The following is a 17,434-nucleotide window of genomic DNA, read 5'->3' as shown; positions in this document are numbered from 1 at the left end:
GAGTTCTATCCTATTTATTAGCATTTCAAGACCCTCAATCAGAGTTCACACAGAGGATACTCAACCATATCAACACAGAATAATTGGAAAATCTTCATAAAGTGTTGCCATCATCCCAATATTTAAGAAGACTAAAATTCTACGGCCCGCAATAGAGGTATTCGATTAATCTTTATCGTATAATGACAATAGGAAGTAAAGAGCCATGCCTTGCTCACGGTGTGGTACAAAGATAAAATAATTTTAACTTTTACATTGTATTATTATTTTCATTCATATGTATGAATGTCTTCTTTTTGTGCATGGATAAAAGAGCTACATGGATATTAACTACTATGCAAGAAGTAGGTTATCGGGGATGAACTTGGACAGACTTCAAAGGAGCCTTCATCACAAGTATTAAGCTTTCAAAAAGTGGTGGTTTATGGTCACATAAATTTGATTTGGGTGGTAGTTTATTTATAGCCTAAATACTTCCGCTGCAGGAGGTCAAGATAGATATAAACTTTGTGGAAACGTTAAGTCCAGTCTCTCATCTAAACTAATGATCGTTAGACCACATAGAATGTACCCCAAATTTTTCCAGTTCAAGTGATTTGGAGACTGTTTAAATTATAATATCCGATTCTTACCTCTTCGTTTACCTCAAAGACTTCGGCAGCCTCCCTGGCTCGTTCATACTTTTCAGTAGTATCTTTTAATGCTTTTTCTGCTTTTCTTAAGTCATCGGCAGTAAGTTCATATTGTTCCTTGAGATGGTTTTTCTCTCTTTCATGATCCATTTCAGAAGTTTCTGCTTTAGAAGTATACTCTTTGATAATTGCCTTATGTTCACAAACAATGGCTCTGAAAGGGTGTTGTTTAACAAGTTAGAACAATTAATACTGGTATAAAAGCCCTGAAACCGTTTCCTTCTTTTTTCTTTGTTATAAAAAAAAGGCAGCGAGTAGGAGTCAGAAAGTTTTTTTTTTTTTGCACATCAAGTAAGAAGGAATTCTTATGAAGTTTTTCATATTTGAAAAGAAAGAAGGCTGAAACCCGAAGCCTTAAGTAGGTAGGAAGAACTGGTATACGTAACAGTTCCCCGTTTTAGCCTAAATTCAACGAAAGGAGGACATTCGGAGATTTTCCTTAAATACAAAAGTTTGGGACTTCGAAAAAAACCTGCATTTAGACCAAAAAACTCGATGATTTTAGATATTTTACCGTTTCTCTGGAAAAAATTATGGCGGAAATGTGAATGATCATAGTAGGAGTTCCATCTTCACTATATTTGCGAGTGTGAGATTTTAAAGTATGTCAAAAGACAGGTGATTTATTTATGTGCACGAATAAAAAAAAAACGGAATTCAAATTCGAAAACGAAAAAAAAACAAACAAAAAAATAAACGAAAAAAAGGCTTACCTACGGTTAGGTTCATTTTATCCTCTCATGCCTTTGTTTTGGTGGATCCTATTTTTAATTTTGTCACAGAAAAAGACTGTTGTGACTGCCTTTTTTAAGTTAATTTCTGTTACTTATCTTCTTTCGTCATACAATGGATTAGAAACAAATTAATAAGATAAGCAATAATCTAAACCAGGGCTTCTTAAACTTTTGTAATTCCTGACCCCATTTATGATTGCGAGTTTCTTAGCGACCCCAGCAAATATAAAAGAAAAATAAATTAATATTTTTTGATGATATATTTATTAGGTAACAATATACATATGCATATGAAAATATATAAATATAGAATTCTTTTTGAAACATATAAAAATCTAAAATTGAAATTTGCACAAAATGTTATAGAAATATTTTATTATACTTTCAAAAACAAAAGTGAATTCTGACCGTCTCAATCAAACAGTTCGTGGTAACGAACTGTAGTAAGGAGCGACCAGGCTCAATAGTAACCAAAAGTCTAAAAAACGGAATTTTGATACCAATAGTTACATCAAACGAATGGCATTTTAATGCTGATTTTAAATATATAAGTTTCATCAAGATTAGTCTTACCCATCAAAAGTTACGAGCCTGAGAAAATGTGCCTCATTTTAGAAAATAGAAGGAAACACCCCCTAAAAATCATACGATCTTAACGAAAATCACACCATCAGATTCAACGTATCAGAGAACCTTATTGTAGAAGTTTCAAGCCCCTATCTACTAAAACGTGGAATTTCGCATTTTTTGTCAGAAGACAAACCACGGATGCGTGTTTATTTGTTTTTTTGTTGTTGTTTTTTTTCCCAGGGGTGATCGTATCGACTCAGTGGTCCTAGAATGTCGCAAAAGGGCTCATTCTAATGGAAATTAAAAGTTCTAGTGCCCTTTTTAAGTGACCAAAATAATTGGAGGGCACCTAGGCCCCCTCCCACGCTCATTTTTCCCCCAAAGTCACCGGATCAAAATTCTAAGATAGCCATTTTATTCACCATAGTCCAAAAACCCTATAGCTATGTCTTTGGGGACGACTTACTCTCCCGCAGTCCCCGTGGGAGGGGCTTCAAGTTACAAACTTTGACCTTTGTTTACGTATAGTAAAAGTTACTGGGAAATGTACAGACGTTTTCAGGGGGCTTTTTCGGTTTTGGGGGATATTTGAGGGGGGAAGGTTACCGGGGAGGATCTTTCCATGGATGAACTTCTCATGGGGGAAGGGACTTTCAATGGAGGGGGCGCAGGATTTTCTAGCATTATTTAAAAAAACAATGAAAAAATAAATATGAAAAGTTTTTTCTACTGAAAGTGAGAAGCAGCATTAAAACTTAAAACGAACAGAAATTATTACGCATATCAGGGGTTTACCTCCTCGTAATACCTCGCTCTTTACGCTAAAGTATTTTTAGTAATTTCAACTATTTATTCTACGGCCTTTGTGATGCAGGGGTCATTCTTAAGGAATTGGGACAAAATTAAGCTTTAATGTAAAGAGCGAGGTATCGACGAGGGGTGAGCCCAATCATATACGCAATAAAAACATACGAATATAGAAGTTTGCTACGTAATTTAATTCGTAATTTACGTATATTTATTACTTATGAAAACGTTCGTAAAAAATTAAGTTATAGTTGCCTTTTTAAGTAATCAAAAAATTGGAGGGCAACTAGGCCTCCTCCCTCGCCCCTTTTTTCTCAAAATCTTCCCATTAAAACTACGAAAAAGCCATTTAGCCCCAAAAAATTAATATGCAAATTTCGTTTTAATTATTTATGTGCGGAGTGCCAAGATCAAACCATGTATTAATTCAAAAACGTCCAGAAATTAAACAAAAAAAAACAAGTTTTTTTTAAATGAAAGTAAGAAGCGACATTAAACTTAAAACCAACAGAAATTACTCCGTATTTGAAAGGGGCTTTTCCTCCTCAAGGCCCGCTCTTTACGCTAAAATTTTTTACTGTTTTAAAATGTAGAGTTAAGAAAAAGAGTCAAACTTTAGCGTAAAGAGCAAGGCGTTGAGGAGGAAAAGCCCCTTTCAAATACGGAGTAATTTCTGTTCGTTTTAAGTTTTAATGTCGCTCCTTACTTTCATTTGAAAAAACCTGTTTTTTTTTTGTTAATTCTCTCAAATATATCCAAGTAGTTGCGTGGTAAATATTAAATTAAAGTTTATGTTAAAAACTTAATGAGATGGATGTGCCTATTTTTTATTGGATAAGAAATCAAATCTTGGTGTAATGTTTGAAACTGCTGGACGTAAGACCTCTTCAACATTTTTTATCGCTGAACGATATTGGGATTTAATGTGTGTTAAAGCTGAGAAAGTAACTTTACATAAATGTGTGGTGTTGAATGGCAGAAGTACATTCAACGCCATATCAGCGATTGTGGGAAATTCAGTTCTAGTTCAGATCCAGAATTCAGTCAAGGGCTTTTTTGGAATGGTAGTTTTAAGTTTGAGTGACACGAAAGCTCAGCAAATTCCTCTTGAGCTTTAAGTGGCAGATGATCAATCTCACTTAAGCCAATCCAAAACGGCTTTTGAATCCAAACTATTTTTTATAAATCAATATTTAATATAAAATAGGTCCGGAACTGTATTTCTAGCGCTTTTAAGTGATCTACAGTAATTTTTGCATTAAAAGTTTTACGATGAATTTTCTCAATTACAAAATTGTCGACACCGGAAAACATTTCGAACGAATTTTTTTCGACCCTACTTTTCCAAATGCTGATCTTTTTAATAAAACTTTCAATTTTGTCGTTTGAAGTAAATATATCGTAATTTTTTCCTTGAAGAGACAAGTTAAGATCGTTTAACTTCGCAAAAATATCTGACAAATAACACAGCTTGGATAGCCACAAGTCATTTTGAAAAAAAGCAGCAAATTCACATTTTCGTTCACATATTGAAAATATTTCGATCTCGTCCTTCAAAAACAATAATCTTTTTAAACTTTGACCTCTTGACAACCATCTTACTTCTGCATGTAATAACAAAGTTGTGTAGTTGGAATTCGTATCCTTACAGAGATCTAAAATTAAGCGACTGTTAAGGGCATGGTTTTTAATCAAATTTATGACCTTAACAGCATCCTGAAGCACATCGTTCAATTATGGTGCTATTAATCAATTAAGAAGCGCCATAGGAGTTTTATATGCAGGGACTGTAAGATCCTGCCGGTCGCAAAAGGATTAAATTGACTAATTCGAAATAACATGCACTTCGTTCACAATCATACAATGGCTAAATGAAAATAACACCAAATGTTTATATAGTTCCTTCAAAATAACACTTAGAAATTTCGTTGATAATATTTATCAGGATTATTTCGGTTTTAAGAGATTAACAAAAATAAATCGACAGTTTTTATAAATTTCTATAACATCTTCTGATTCATAGTAAATTTATACAAGATATTATAATGATCGGAATAGAAATACTGGTATAAACAGTCTTTCCGAACCAGAAGATTTTATGATACATTCATCTACGATGATTGTTATTTTTCTTTATAACAATAATTTTACAAGTTAAGAATTTTTTTTTGTTAAATTGTATTTTTATCACTCGCGACCCCATAATTTTGCTACGTGACCCCAAATGGGGTCGCGACCCATAGTTTAAGAAGCCCTGATCTAAACCAACCGAAGACATTTTCTCCCTGGAAACCCGGAAAAATTTTCAACTATAGACAAAACAGTAGAACAATAAATCAAAGAACTTAATTAATAGTAGTGTGAGGAAAACAAAAAATCTGAAATTCTAGGTTTTCTTGAAAGCACAGAGTAAATAAAAAAAAAACATGCGTTTCAAAGCTTCCAGTTTAAAAATAGCAAAACATTTCAGATTTTTTACAATAGCTGGTGAAACAATAAGTTTTTCAACACCTGTGTTCTCTTCAGGGCCTATTCATATATCTTTACTTCATTTTGGACATTAAATGGCTTAACAATGAGTGTAATAGCATAGAGCTATCTTTAGCATTATTAGTAAAACAAAAGAGTAAATCATTATTTCTCCTTAGATATGCATCATCTAAGTTACTTAAAGTTTATGTATCCTGTTTAAGTTTTTTATTATGTTATTTGCAACAATCCTGCAGTTTAATATCTAGCTTAAGACAAAAAACTTTCGATCATTCTATAGCCGAGATTCAGCTGTATCCATCTATTGAACTACATATGCAAAATTCTAGCATTTCTTTTTAGTTTTTTTTTTTACATTGGGAAATACATCAACAATTGGTTGAAATTAACTGAAAATAGAATATTGCCTGTTTTCGAAGTACGTTAAGATGATCTTTTTTATAAGAAAAATTCTACCGAATACGATAAAACAAACGGTGAAATTTGTTTAAACCTTAAATGACTGTTTCGACTCTATAACAAAGAGCCGTCCTCAGCCAAACACTTATACAAAAAAAAAAAAAAAAAAAAAAAAATATAAGACTCAATAGAATGCGATCTTTAAAACTATAATACAAAAATTAAAATAGTTGCAGAAGCATTAGTTCAACGAGGTTAAACCTGGAATTTTTGGCCTTAATTAACAAAATAGAAGATATCGTAGGTTAGCTGCTCCACACGAGCTCAAGAAATTTAACTATCTTAGATTCCCTATTATTTTGCCTGTTGTTTGTTTTTATGATGGAAAGACAATATGGTCTTTTGTCGTTATTTACATAATATCATAATTCTGGATCTTTGAATGGATACATCTGAAACTAATGCATCCATTGATACGAGTATCTTGTTTCTTTTTGTTTTTTGTTTTTTATGCAAGTTACAGCAGTAGACTGGTCGCACACTGTTTCAAAGAGAGCACTAACCTTAGCACTGAATATTTTGTGAGACTCTGTGTGAACACAACCGCAAAACTTAATGTGAGGGGGAAATCTCAAATGCGAAATAGAGGCATTTTAACCCAACGATTTCCTACTTTTGGCAAGGGGCCTCCTGATCAGGCTCAGGTGGGGAGGGGGGGATTTTCCACATTCTCTCCATGTACAGGTATACTGACAAAAACAATAAGCAAAGAGCAATAATCAAATTTCTGAAACCTTTACTTTTATAAAAAAACGAAAATAATAACTAAGACCATATTTAATCAAATTTAACAGGTTTTAACATTAACAGATAATATAAATATCGGATACACAATTAAAATATTTCGAGTGATATCAAAGTTCTTTTTTTGAGTGTTTTTCTTCGTTTAAGAAAGTAACTAAGGAAATTATTTTAGTAAGTAAAATTTTAATTCTATTTCTTTCTTGTGAGTCTTTTTTTAGGGGGGGGGGGTAAACTCTGGGATATTATTATGATAAATCATTATGATCGTTTATTTGTAAGGTTTGCGACCCGAAAGAGGGAATGAAACCTGCTTCGTTACCATGATTTTATTGTGGCAGTGTGTTTTATTTACAACCCCGTCAAATAAGTTTTTACTTCTTAGTTTGGTCGTTTAACTGATGCCGTATTTCCACCTATAATAATTTCATCTCTCTCTGTATAGTAGGGTACTTCTTTGCCTAGATGGCAAAAATCAGACTCTTGGTCTTTCTTTTACTTTGAAATGGATAAATGAGCTTAGTAACTATATTACTGGAAAACATCTTCTTCTTAGTGGATGGGCTTCCCAACACTGACATCCTCTCAGGTTCGTAACTTTTGATGGGTTAGACTAAACTTGATGAACTTATATATTTAAAATCAGCATTAAAATGCAATTCGTGTGATGTAGCTATTGGTATCAAAATTCCATTTTTTAGAGTTTTGGTTACTATTGAGCCGGGTCGCTCCTTACTACAGTTCGTTACCACGAACCACGCTTCCCAACACTGAACGGTAAAGCGTATGGATATAAGGATTGTTATGTGCTCAACTTACATCCACAATAAGAGGGAAGATATTAGCATTAATTTTGCCCATTAGTTGCTTCCATGGACATCTATTTACTAAATAATTTAGCATCACAAAATAACAATATATATTTTTTACATTTGGAGTTTTTTTCCCGGTTTTAAACGGATTCTCGATTTAGCATTAAGGTGTATTTTTGGCTAACAAGTAATTCTTTTTATATGTCCCTTTTTCACAGGAATAAAGGTATCCAGAAGCACTAGTAAATGTGTCAGATTGATGACTGCAATAATACCATCTATTGCACATAAAGATACGGATTAGTTTTCCGGTGCCTTTAGCGTATGAAGAAGAAGAAGACAAGGCTAATTTTCTACCAGTCAATATCCTAATTTTCAGTCTCGATGTTTGTTTTTTCTTTATATTGTTTTTTTTCTGTTCTTCATTTATTTTTTGTCATAAGTCGTATAGCCAATGTGGTCTCAATATATATTTAAGGTAGGTGTAGATGGTTTCTAATTTAGACACGGCTTTTAACTACGAGTAGATTGGCTCTTCGACTCTAGCATAGAAATCGTATTAAGAAACAACGACTTTCGGTATTGAGCTTTATCATAAAGCAAGTAAACGTACGAACTCTTATGTTGGTTGTTTACTTGGATCATTTCGGTATATTCACAATTCAATAAGTCAACTGTTGCTTCATCCTCACTGAAAAGATCAAATTACACATCGAAATGTTTAAGAAGAAAACGTTCATACAGGTTTAACTCTTGTCACAGCAATACAATAGCAACAAACATCTTGATAAAGACTAAACATTAACGAAATAGAAAATTCAACCGAGCTGAAAATTACTTGAAACATAACAGAAACATAACTAATAACATAAACAGAAACATAACAGAAACATAACAGAAACATAACTAAACATTAACGAAATAGAAAATTCAACCGAGCTGAAAATTACTTGAAACATAACAGAAGCCACTAATCCTATACCCGGCTCTCTTTTTAAAGAAGAGGGTAAGGGCTCTGAAATCTAATGAGCGTCTCAACGGATGGCTCAACCCCTTTAGCTCTAAAATCCAAAAGTGTACAATTTCTTATCGTCTTCTAGTCTACTCAGCTACAACAGTCTCGTTACTAAAACCCATTTAATTGTCATAAACAATTTCATTGTCAAAAACACCTTCATTTCATAAAAAATAGATTTCGAATTTATTACTGAAATACTCATCCAGTTAGAAGATGGGATTCAGAGTAAATTTCATGGTTGGATGGATCCTTACGCAAATCTCTGCAGAGACCCTCCTCCCTATCCCCCTATCTCGATGTGCTATCATGTACACCATGTGCCATGGGCCTATCTCCAGATTCTATTTGAGCATAAAGCACAAACAGATGCTAAATCATTCTAAAACTGCGTACAAATATCCCTATTGAAAGTTTCAATAGTGCCCATATTCGAGTTGAAATTTCAACTCCATCCTTCAGCCTTGATACAGGTCTTACAAAGCTACCTATAAAATATCTCTACTGAAAATTTCGATAGTACCGCAATAGTACCGCAGGCACGTACGCAGGAATTTTTCGAGGGGGGGGGCTAAACCTTCGAAACAGCAGATATAAAGTAGCACTTTTTATTTAGTAATGCAAAAAGCACGTATATCGGAAAATACAGATTAACTAAACCCGAAGGCACCCCTGAGTACGTGCCAGAGTACCCGTATTCGGGTTGAAATTTCAACTCGATCCCTCAGTCGTTATACAGGTTTTGCTTAACTGCGTATAAAATACCCCTATTGAAAGTTTAGTTTCAATAGTACCCGTATTCGAGTTGAAATTTCAACTCGATCTCTCAACCATGATACAGGTCTTGCTAAACTGCGTATAAAATATCCCTATTGAAAATTTCAATAGTACCCCGTATTTGAGTTGAAATTTCAAATTGATCCCTAAGCCGTGATACAAGTCTTGCTAAACTGCGGATAAAATATCCCTATTGTAAGTTTCAATAGTACCCGTATTCGATTTGAAATTTCAACTGGATCCCTCAGCCGTGATACAGGCAGTGTTGCCACATTGTCAGCGTAAAAAAACGCCCTGGGATTTTCAAAATAAGCCCGAACAAGCCCCAAAAAATTTTATCGAAATAATCCACTTTTGAGACTTCACTTTATAGTGAGCGTGTCCGAAAGCTTGTTCCACGGGGAATGATACAACTGGATGCAACATTAATGCTGAATTTTCAGTCCGAAAGCTATTCTCATCGTTTTTTCTTTAAACTTCAGGAGGAGTCGTAATTTCATTTATCTCACCTCAACATTCGTAGGGAAGAAGGATAAACCAACCCAGCAGACGGGAATACTTGACTTTTTTGTACCGCTTTTAAGTTTGAAATGTAAAAGAATTACCTTAAGCTGTGTGGCAGCTTAGTATTTTGAACTCAGTGTTTTTTTTTTTCTGAAGCTAAGCCTTTGCAATGAAAAACTTATGGTGCGAAAGTGAAAATGTCTACTTGGAAACAAATTCGTCCATGGAATTCTCAAACTCGAGACTTTTGAAATCAAAGAACATGTGCTCAGACGTAAGATCAAAATTTGGGCGATTTAATTGTAACCGCTGCTATTTTAGATGAAAGTAAAATAAAAAAACAAAAGGGCCATTTCCCAGCCGACCCCTCAAGGCAAATTTTAATATGTTAGTATTCCTTACAGTTTTAGTTTTCTCTCCAAATTTACACCTTTCAACAGAGTTGCCGCCTCTCCATACCCTCGTAAAAGCTATAGCCCTATACAAATAAAGCCACTTCCCCATGCCCTATCTCCCTAATACTGGATAAACTGGATAAATTGTTTTAATTTGTCACTAAATATTATATTTTCTTTATGTTTATCTCTTTAGAAACCTATTTTAAAACAAGATTATAATCTAAAAATTACCTTAAGCTACGTAGCAGCTAAGTATTTTGAACTTTTATGGTTATTTAAGACAAGAATTTTCACTGAAAACCTTCTTTTTTTCTTGTCACTGTTTAATGAACGCGGCTTTCAGCTAATTCTTAGTGCATTGACATTGTAATAAAACAAAAAAAAATTTCAGGAGTAACAGAAAACGCAATGAGATTTCTTCAATAAGCAAAATAATTTTAGTGAGCAAAACAGAATCATGACCAAATTATCACAACTAGAAATACACAGGCTTAATTACTTCTTTGGATGGAGTGGTAAAATGCAAAAAAGAAAATAATTGAATCTTGAAATTCTGTATCACAAAGGAAAAAAACTTCAAGAGAATCAACGTAATATTGAAAAGCTCTCAATACTTTTGGTACATTTTCTCAATACCTCAAGCAAGAAAAATTAAAAATAATTTCTAAAAAATGAAATACAATGTACAGCTTTTGACAAAAAAAAATGCTACAGCAACTAAAAAGCTATTTACAATTTAGAAATTCAGTGTCATCACCTTAAGAAAAATATACATATCAAAAGCCGATTATTTTGTAATACAGCATTTTGGTTTTTAGATGCAGCTTATCAATCGGTTTTTTTTACCTATCAGGCTCCAGTCCGAAGACTCCTAGTTTTGGCTCCACTGAAGGAGCTCATTTTTATATGAATTTCACAGAATCTGAAGAATTCCGACATTTGTTTTCCTTTTTAAAGAAACCGATGGTTTCTTATTAAATTCCTATTCGTACCTTGAGGTGCAAACTGAAAAACTATTAAAAAATAATTTCGTATCTTATTTTGAAAATTATTTGCTAGAATAATCAGGAAAACGAAAATATTAAGCTTTTTCGATGGATTTTCAACTTGTTTTTTGCAAAGTGCTTGGGGGTTAGGAAGTCTATCCCCATCTGTTTCAAATACAACTTCAAGGTATTGTTTTGTAGTATTTTGACTGTTACATGCTTGGGGGTTATAAAGTCCATCTTCATCTGTTTCAAACACAATGTCGTATTTGGCGTCTTACCTTTTGTAGATGATTAAATAAAAAAACTAGTTTTTTTAAACTGAAAGTAAGGAGCGACATTGAAACTTAAAACGAACAGAAATTACTCAGTATATGTAATGAGTTGTCCCCTCCGCAATCCCTCGCTTTTTACGCTAAAGTTTTTAATTGTTTTAAATAGTAGAATTGTGACAAAGATCCAAACTTTAGCGTAAAGACCGAGGTATTGCGGAGGGGACAACTCATTTCATATACGGAGTAATTTCTGTTCGTTTTAAGTTTCAATATCAGTCCTTACTTTCTGTTAAAAAAAACTAGTTTTTTTTACTTAATTTCTGAACGTTTTTGAATTAATATATCTTTGATTTTGGCTCTCCGCACATAAATTATTAAAATGAATTTCGCATATTACTTCTTTTTTTTGGCTAAATGGCTTCCTCTTAGTTTGGATCAGACGATTTTGAGAAATAAGAGGTGGAGAAGGAGGCCTAGTTGCCCTCCAATTTTTCGACTACTTAAAAAGGCATCTATAACTTTTAATTTTTAACGAACGTTTTGTTAGTAAAAAATATACGTAACTTAAGAATAAACTTTTGGAACAAACTTTTATATTTTTATTATGTACATGAGGGGGTGTGTCCCCTCGTCAATACCTCGCTCTTTAACATAATCTTAACTTTTGTCCCAATTCTTTAAGAATGACCCCTGAATCAAAAAGGCCATAGAATAAATATTTGAAATTACTAAAAATACTATAGCATAAAGAGTGAGATATTTTTCTCCTCCTAAATAAATACCCCGCTCTTTATGCTAAAGTATTTTTAGAACCCTCATATGCGTAATAATATCTGGTCGTTTTAAGTTTTAATGCTACTCCTTACTTTCAATTGAAGAACTTTTTCATGTTTATTTTTTCATTGTTTTTTTATAGTAATGCTTGAAAATCCTGCGCCCTTTTCATTGAATTTCTCTTCCCCCATGACATATTTCTCCAAGGAAAGATCCTCCCACATAGCCCCTCCCCTCAAACCCACCCCCAAACCAAACAAATCCCCCTGAAAACGTATGTACACTTCCCAATATCCATTACTGTACGTAAACAAGGGTCAAAGTTTTTAACTTGTAGCCCCTTCCCCAGGGACTGTGGGGGAGTAAGTCATCCCCAAAGACATAGTTTTATGGTTTTCGACTATGCGGAACAAAATGGCTATCTCAAAATTTTTATTCGTTGACTTTGGGGAAAAAATGAGTGTGGGAGGGGGCCTTGGTGCCCTCCAATTTTTTGGTCACTTAAAAAGGGCACTAAAACTTTTCATTTCTGTTATAATGAGCCCTCTTGCGACATTCTAGGACCACATGGTCGATACGATGACCCCTGAAAAAAAAAACCCGTGATCTGTCTTCTGGCAAAAAATATGAAATTCCACATTTTTGTAGATAGGAGCTTGAAATTTTTGCTACATGGTTTTGCCCTGATACGCTGAATGCGATGGTGTGATTTTTGCTAAGAATCTTTGACTTTTAGGGGTGTTTCCCCCTATTTTCCAAAATAAGGCAAATTTTCTCAGGCTCGTAACTTTTGATGACAAACATTAAATTTGACGAAACTTATATATTTGAAATCAGCATGGAAATTTGATTCTTTTGATGTATCTTTTAGCATCAAAATTCTGTTTTTTAGAGTTTTGTTTACTATTGAGCCGGGTCGCTCCTTACTACAGTTCGTTACCACAAACTGTTTGAAATGTCTCTATTCAATAGTTGTAACTAGTAATCTGCCGTAATAAACAGTTCTTTGTGACTCACTTTACTTATTTTCTTCTTCTTTTTTAGTGAATCGTAGGGCATAGTTAAACTTTTCCTTAAATCCGTTCGCTTTCTTTCCTCGAAAGTTTTGTAAAATAATGAACTTTAACTTGAAAAAAGAAATTCTTAAAAAAAAATATTCTTTTGAGTAGAAAAAGCCCAAAACAAGCCAAACTAAAAATCAATAAGCCCAGTTTCCCGCCCCAAGCCCGCGAAAAAAAACGCCCGCCGCAGCCCAATGAAACAAGCCATCGGGGCTTGAAACAAGCCAATCTGGCAACACAGGATACAGGTCTTACTAAACTCCGTATAAAATTGGTCACCCTGTAATGAAAGCTAATTTCCTTAAACTCTTCGCAATACTCACTTGCCTCCAGGCTTCAACCGTAAAAAACAGGTATACTCCCAATGGTGATCGGAAACCAGCTGACTCTGATTGTAAGAAATACTTGCATCATGCGTGACTAAACGACTAAAGACCTAATTAGACATTCTAGTAATGTACATGTTTCAGCTCTTCCAGGAGTCTTAATCATCACTAAAAGGAAAATCGTGCCTCTCTTAGTTAAAAAATTGACTTTCTTGCCCAGGGACAACTTTCTAATATCTCAACTAATAAAAGCGCAAAGGAAAACCCTCCAATTTCATTAGCAATGAGAAACCTATAAAAATTTCAAAGCTATATGTAATACTGATCCCCCATCTCAATCCCAAAAGTTGAAAACTCAACAAAACCCCAAAAAAGCCTTGTGAAAATAGATGACAGTACTTCCAGATCCGTGAAAATAAGCTCCTTTTATGAAATGCAATAACACTCCAAAAAACGAAAGCTTAGCGGAACGGCTTACTTTCTAATATAGACTATAAGCCCTCTCAAGCACTGTTGGCTCAAGCCTTAAGACAAGTGGTAACCGTTTTTTTCTGTCCCAAGCAATAATTACATATAGCTTTCCCAGATTTATTCTTCTATTCATAAATTCGGCCACAGGTTCACACTTTCCGCAAAAATTGCAGAGGTTAAACCCTTGATACTTGTCACAATGACCTGAAATCAATGACAGAGCCATGACATATCTTAAGATATTTTAAATCTTAATATGATTTGAATAGAAATTCAGACCTTTCTGCTTGAATAGAACTTTCCTTTAGAAAGCAGAAACACCGCTAAAAAAAGAAAGCTCAGCAGAGCAATTTTAGATTTTCAATCATAAACTATAAAACTTTCCTTCGGCACTGGCTCTAGCCCAAGGAAAAACAAACACCATCCTTTTAGGCCCCAGACAAGATTCACGAACCTCTTTCCAAAACTTACTGTTCTATTCATAAATCCGGCAAGAGGTCCACTCGTTTCCCAAAAAAAGAGGTTTTACCCTTACTATTTTTTCAGAATAAACTGAAATCGGCGACAGAAAAAAAAACAGGATAGCAATATAAAAATAAAATTACTTCTTCATTTATTAACATTGTCAGTCAAAATCAAAAACCAAGAAAATTATATGATATAACTACCAAGCCGGCAATCATGGATTTCTGTTAGTTAAATAGCCGAAAAACGATTTTCCGAAATACTCCCTCCTTAAAAAAAACAACAACAACATAAAAAATGCTCTCCTTGACCGATACTGTTCCCCCCCCCCCAAAAAAAGAAATCTTCGGCTGATCCTAATTACCACTAAAGTCTTATCGTTTAGTTTATGATCCTATGCGAAAAGGACCAGACAAAGGTGTGAACAAGAATGTTCATATCTCATAGCGTAATTGTCTATACGAATAGGTGTATACTTACGCTATACTTCCGGCCAGCTTATCAATCTTTGCTTCATATGCGATAAGCTGTGATTCAAATACGTTTGCTGAGTCTATTTCTTGGAGAATCCTTGGTGACTGTGGTCTATCTCGCCGATCAGGGGTAAGCCCAAGAAGAGAACGGATTTTTGTCGTCTCTTCATCGAGTAGACACAGAGGCTGTAACAAAGGGTAGATTTACACACATGCAATGATCAGCCCTGTTGGGTGCAGGGTCATTATCATAAATAGGGTTAAGCATCCGGATGGGTCCCTTCACGCTAGCATAATTTAAGACTTTGCGTTATATAATATCACGAAGCAAGTTTTTTGTAGTTTATGCAATTATTTTGTAGTTTATGTAGTTTTTTGTAGTTTATACAATTATTTTGTGGTTGTAGTTTTTTGTAGTTTATGCAAGTTATTTTGTAGTTTATACAAAGTTTATGCAACGCTGTGAACAAGTTAACATAGTTGTGACATAATCGGACTTTCGGATGATCAATTAATTAATTTTGAAAGTGCATTCATTAATTTTTTTTAGAAAGCCTTTCATTCTTGATCAGAGCTCAAATCTCGTTCCACATTTTTAATTTTTGAATATTTTGCTTATGATAATTTTGATGATTGTAGTTTATCATGTTGGTTGTGTGGATTTTTACATTAGCCTCGTAATGTGAAAGCTGCTTTATAGAAAACGCTGAGCGTAAAGGAATAACATTCTGAAGGATCTTACAATCATCTGGACAGTTAAAGGAGATTAAAATCCTATCTTAATTGTGCTTACCAATGAGGTGTGAGGAAAAGACGAAAAATAACCCCTTACAGTCAATAGCTACAACCAAAATAAAAATAATTAAGAATTACAAAAAACTGTTGTGATTATGCTTCGAGAGCAGTGACCTAGAGATATAACGGTATGAGTGATAAATTTGAATTCAAAGATATGCCAGCATAAGTATATTATAGTATAGCATATATTATAGCCACAGCACAACAAGACAGGATGAATAGGAAAGGCTGACTAACTCCAGGCGTTCCGTTAGCATTCCCAGCGTTTTACAGAACTATCAAGGCTTATCGGACGCGAAGCTGAATTGATCAAAGGAATGGAAAAGCTTTGTAAGGAATTCCTCTACTGTAAACTAAAAAAGGTAAAAACTACAAAAAAAACTAAAAAAGCTGAAAAACTAAAAAAAACTAAAAAAGGTAAAAATCTAATAACTAAAAAAAAACTGAAAAAAATAAAAAAAGGCAAAAACTAGAAAAAAAATAAAAACTAATAAAAAAATAAAAAGCTAAAAAACTAAAAAAACTAAAAAAAAACTAAAAAAAGGTAAAAAACTAAAAAAAACTAAAAACTAAAAAAGAAAAAAACTAAAAAAAAGGAAAAAACTGAAAAATAAAAGAGAAAAAGAAAACTAAAAAAATATGAATAAATATATTTAAAAATTCTATATATATAAAAATAAGTTGTCTGTCTGTGGATGTGTGGATCAGGTGACGTCATGTTTGTTCGCATATGACGTCTGAATTATTTCACACTAATACAAAAGAAGAAAAAAACTAAAAAAGGTAAAAACTACAAAAAAAACTAAAAAGAAAAAAAAAACTAAAAAAGCTGAAAAACTAAAAAAAACTAAAAAAAGGTAAAAATCTAATAACTAAAAAAAAACTGAAAAAAATAAAAAAAGGCAAAAACTAGAAAAAAAATAAAAACTAATAAAAAAATAAAAAGCTAAAAAACTAAAAAAACTAAAAAAAACTAAAAAAAGGTAAAAAACTAAAAAAAACTAAAAACTAAAAAAGAAAAAAACTAAAAAAAAGGAAAAAACTGAAAAATTAAAGAGAAAAAGAAAACTAAAAAAATATGAATAAATATATATAAAAATAAGTTGTTTGTGGGTTATGTCTGTCTGTCTGTCTGTCGAGTGACGTCGTGTTTGTCCGCATATGACGTCTGAATTATTTCACACTAATACAAAAGAAGAAAAAAAACTAAAAAAGGTAAAAACTACAAAAAAAACTAAAAAGAAAAACAACTAAAAAAGCTAAAAAACTAAAAAAAACTAAAAAAAGGTAAAAAACTAAAAACTAAAAAAAACTGAAAAAACTAAAAAAAGGCAAAAACTAAAAAAAAAACTAAAAACTAAAAAAAGGTAAAAAACAAAAAAAAACTAAAAACTAAAAAAGAAAAAACTAAAAAAAAGGAAAAAACTGAAAAATAAGAGAAAAAGAAAACTAAAAAAATATTAATAAATATAAAAAATATAAATATAAATATAATATAAATTAGCAATCAACAAAGCACCGAGACACAAATGACGACCGGGACACAGGGAGTATAAATGACGACCAGGACATAAGTAAAAAAAAAAACTAAAAAAACTAAAAAAATGGTAAAAACTACAAAAAAACTAAAAACTAATAAAAAAACTAAAAAATCTAAAAATCTAAATAAACTAAAAAAGATAAAAAAGAAAAAAGGAAAAAAATAAAGGAGAAAAACAAAACTAAAAAACGAATGTATATACAGACCGGGACACCGGGATACAAATGACGACCGGGACACAGGGAATATAAATGACGACCGGGACA

The 17,434-nt window shown here is 32.9% G+C and overlaps 1 protein-coding gene across 1 annotated transcript in view; it reads right to left on the bottom strand.

Annotated features, from left to right (window-relative positions):
• The window catches only part of LOC136037791 (transforming acidic coiled-coil-containing protein 2-like), a 61,263-nt gene that overhangs the window by 13,733 nt on the left and 30,096 nt on the right, over nucleotides 1-17,434 (bottom strand). Inside the window, exons 3-4 of the mRNA XM_065720623.1 lie at nucleotides 14,838-15,016; nucleotides 633-846 (exon numbers count right to left, since the gene is read on the bottom strand). Coding sequence (XP_065576695.1) covers nucleotides 633-846; nucleotides 14,838-15,016 — 393 coding nt within the window. The remainder of the gene's footprint in view (nucleotides 1-632; nucleotides 847-14,837; nucleotides 15,017-17,434) is intronic.

Source organism: Artemia franciscana, chromosome 17 (assembly GCF_032884065.1).
Source record: "Artemia franciscana chromosome 17, ASM3288406v1, whole genome shotgun sequence".
NCBI lineage: Eukaryota > Metazoa > Arthropoda > Branchiopoda > Anostraca > Artemiidae > Artemia > Artemia franciscana.
The sequence above is the reverse complement of the archived record's forward strand: the minus strand, read 5'-3'. Positions and strand labels throughout refer to the sequence as shown.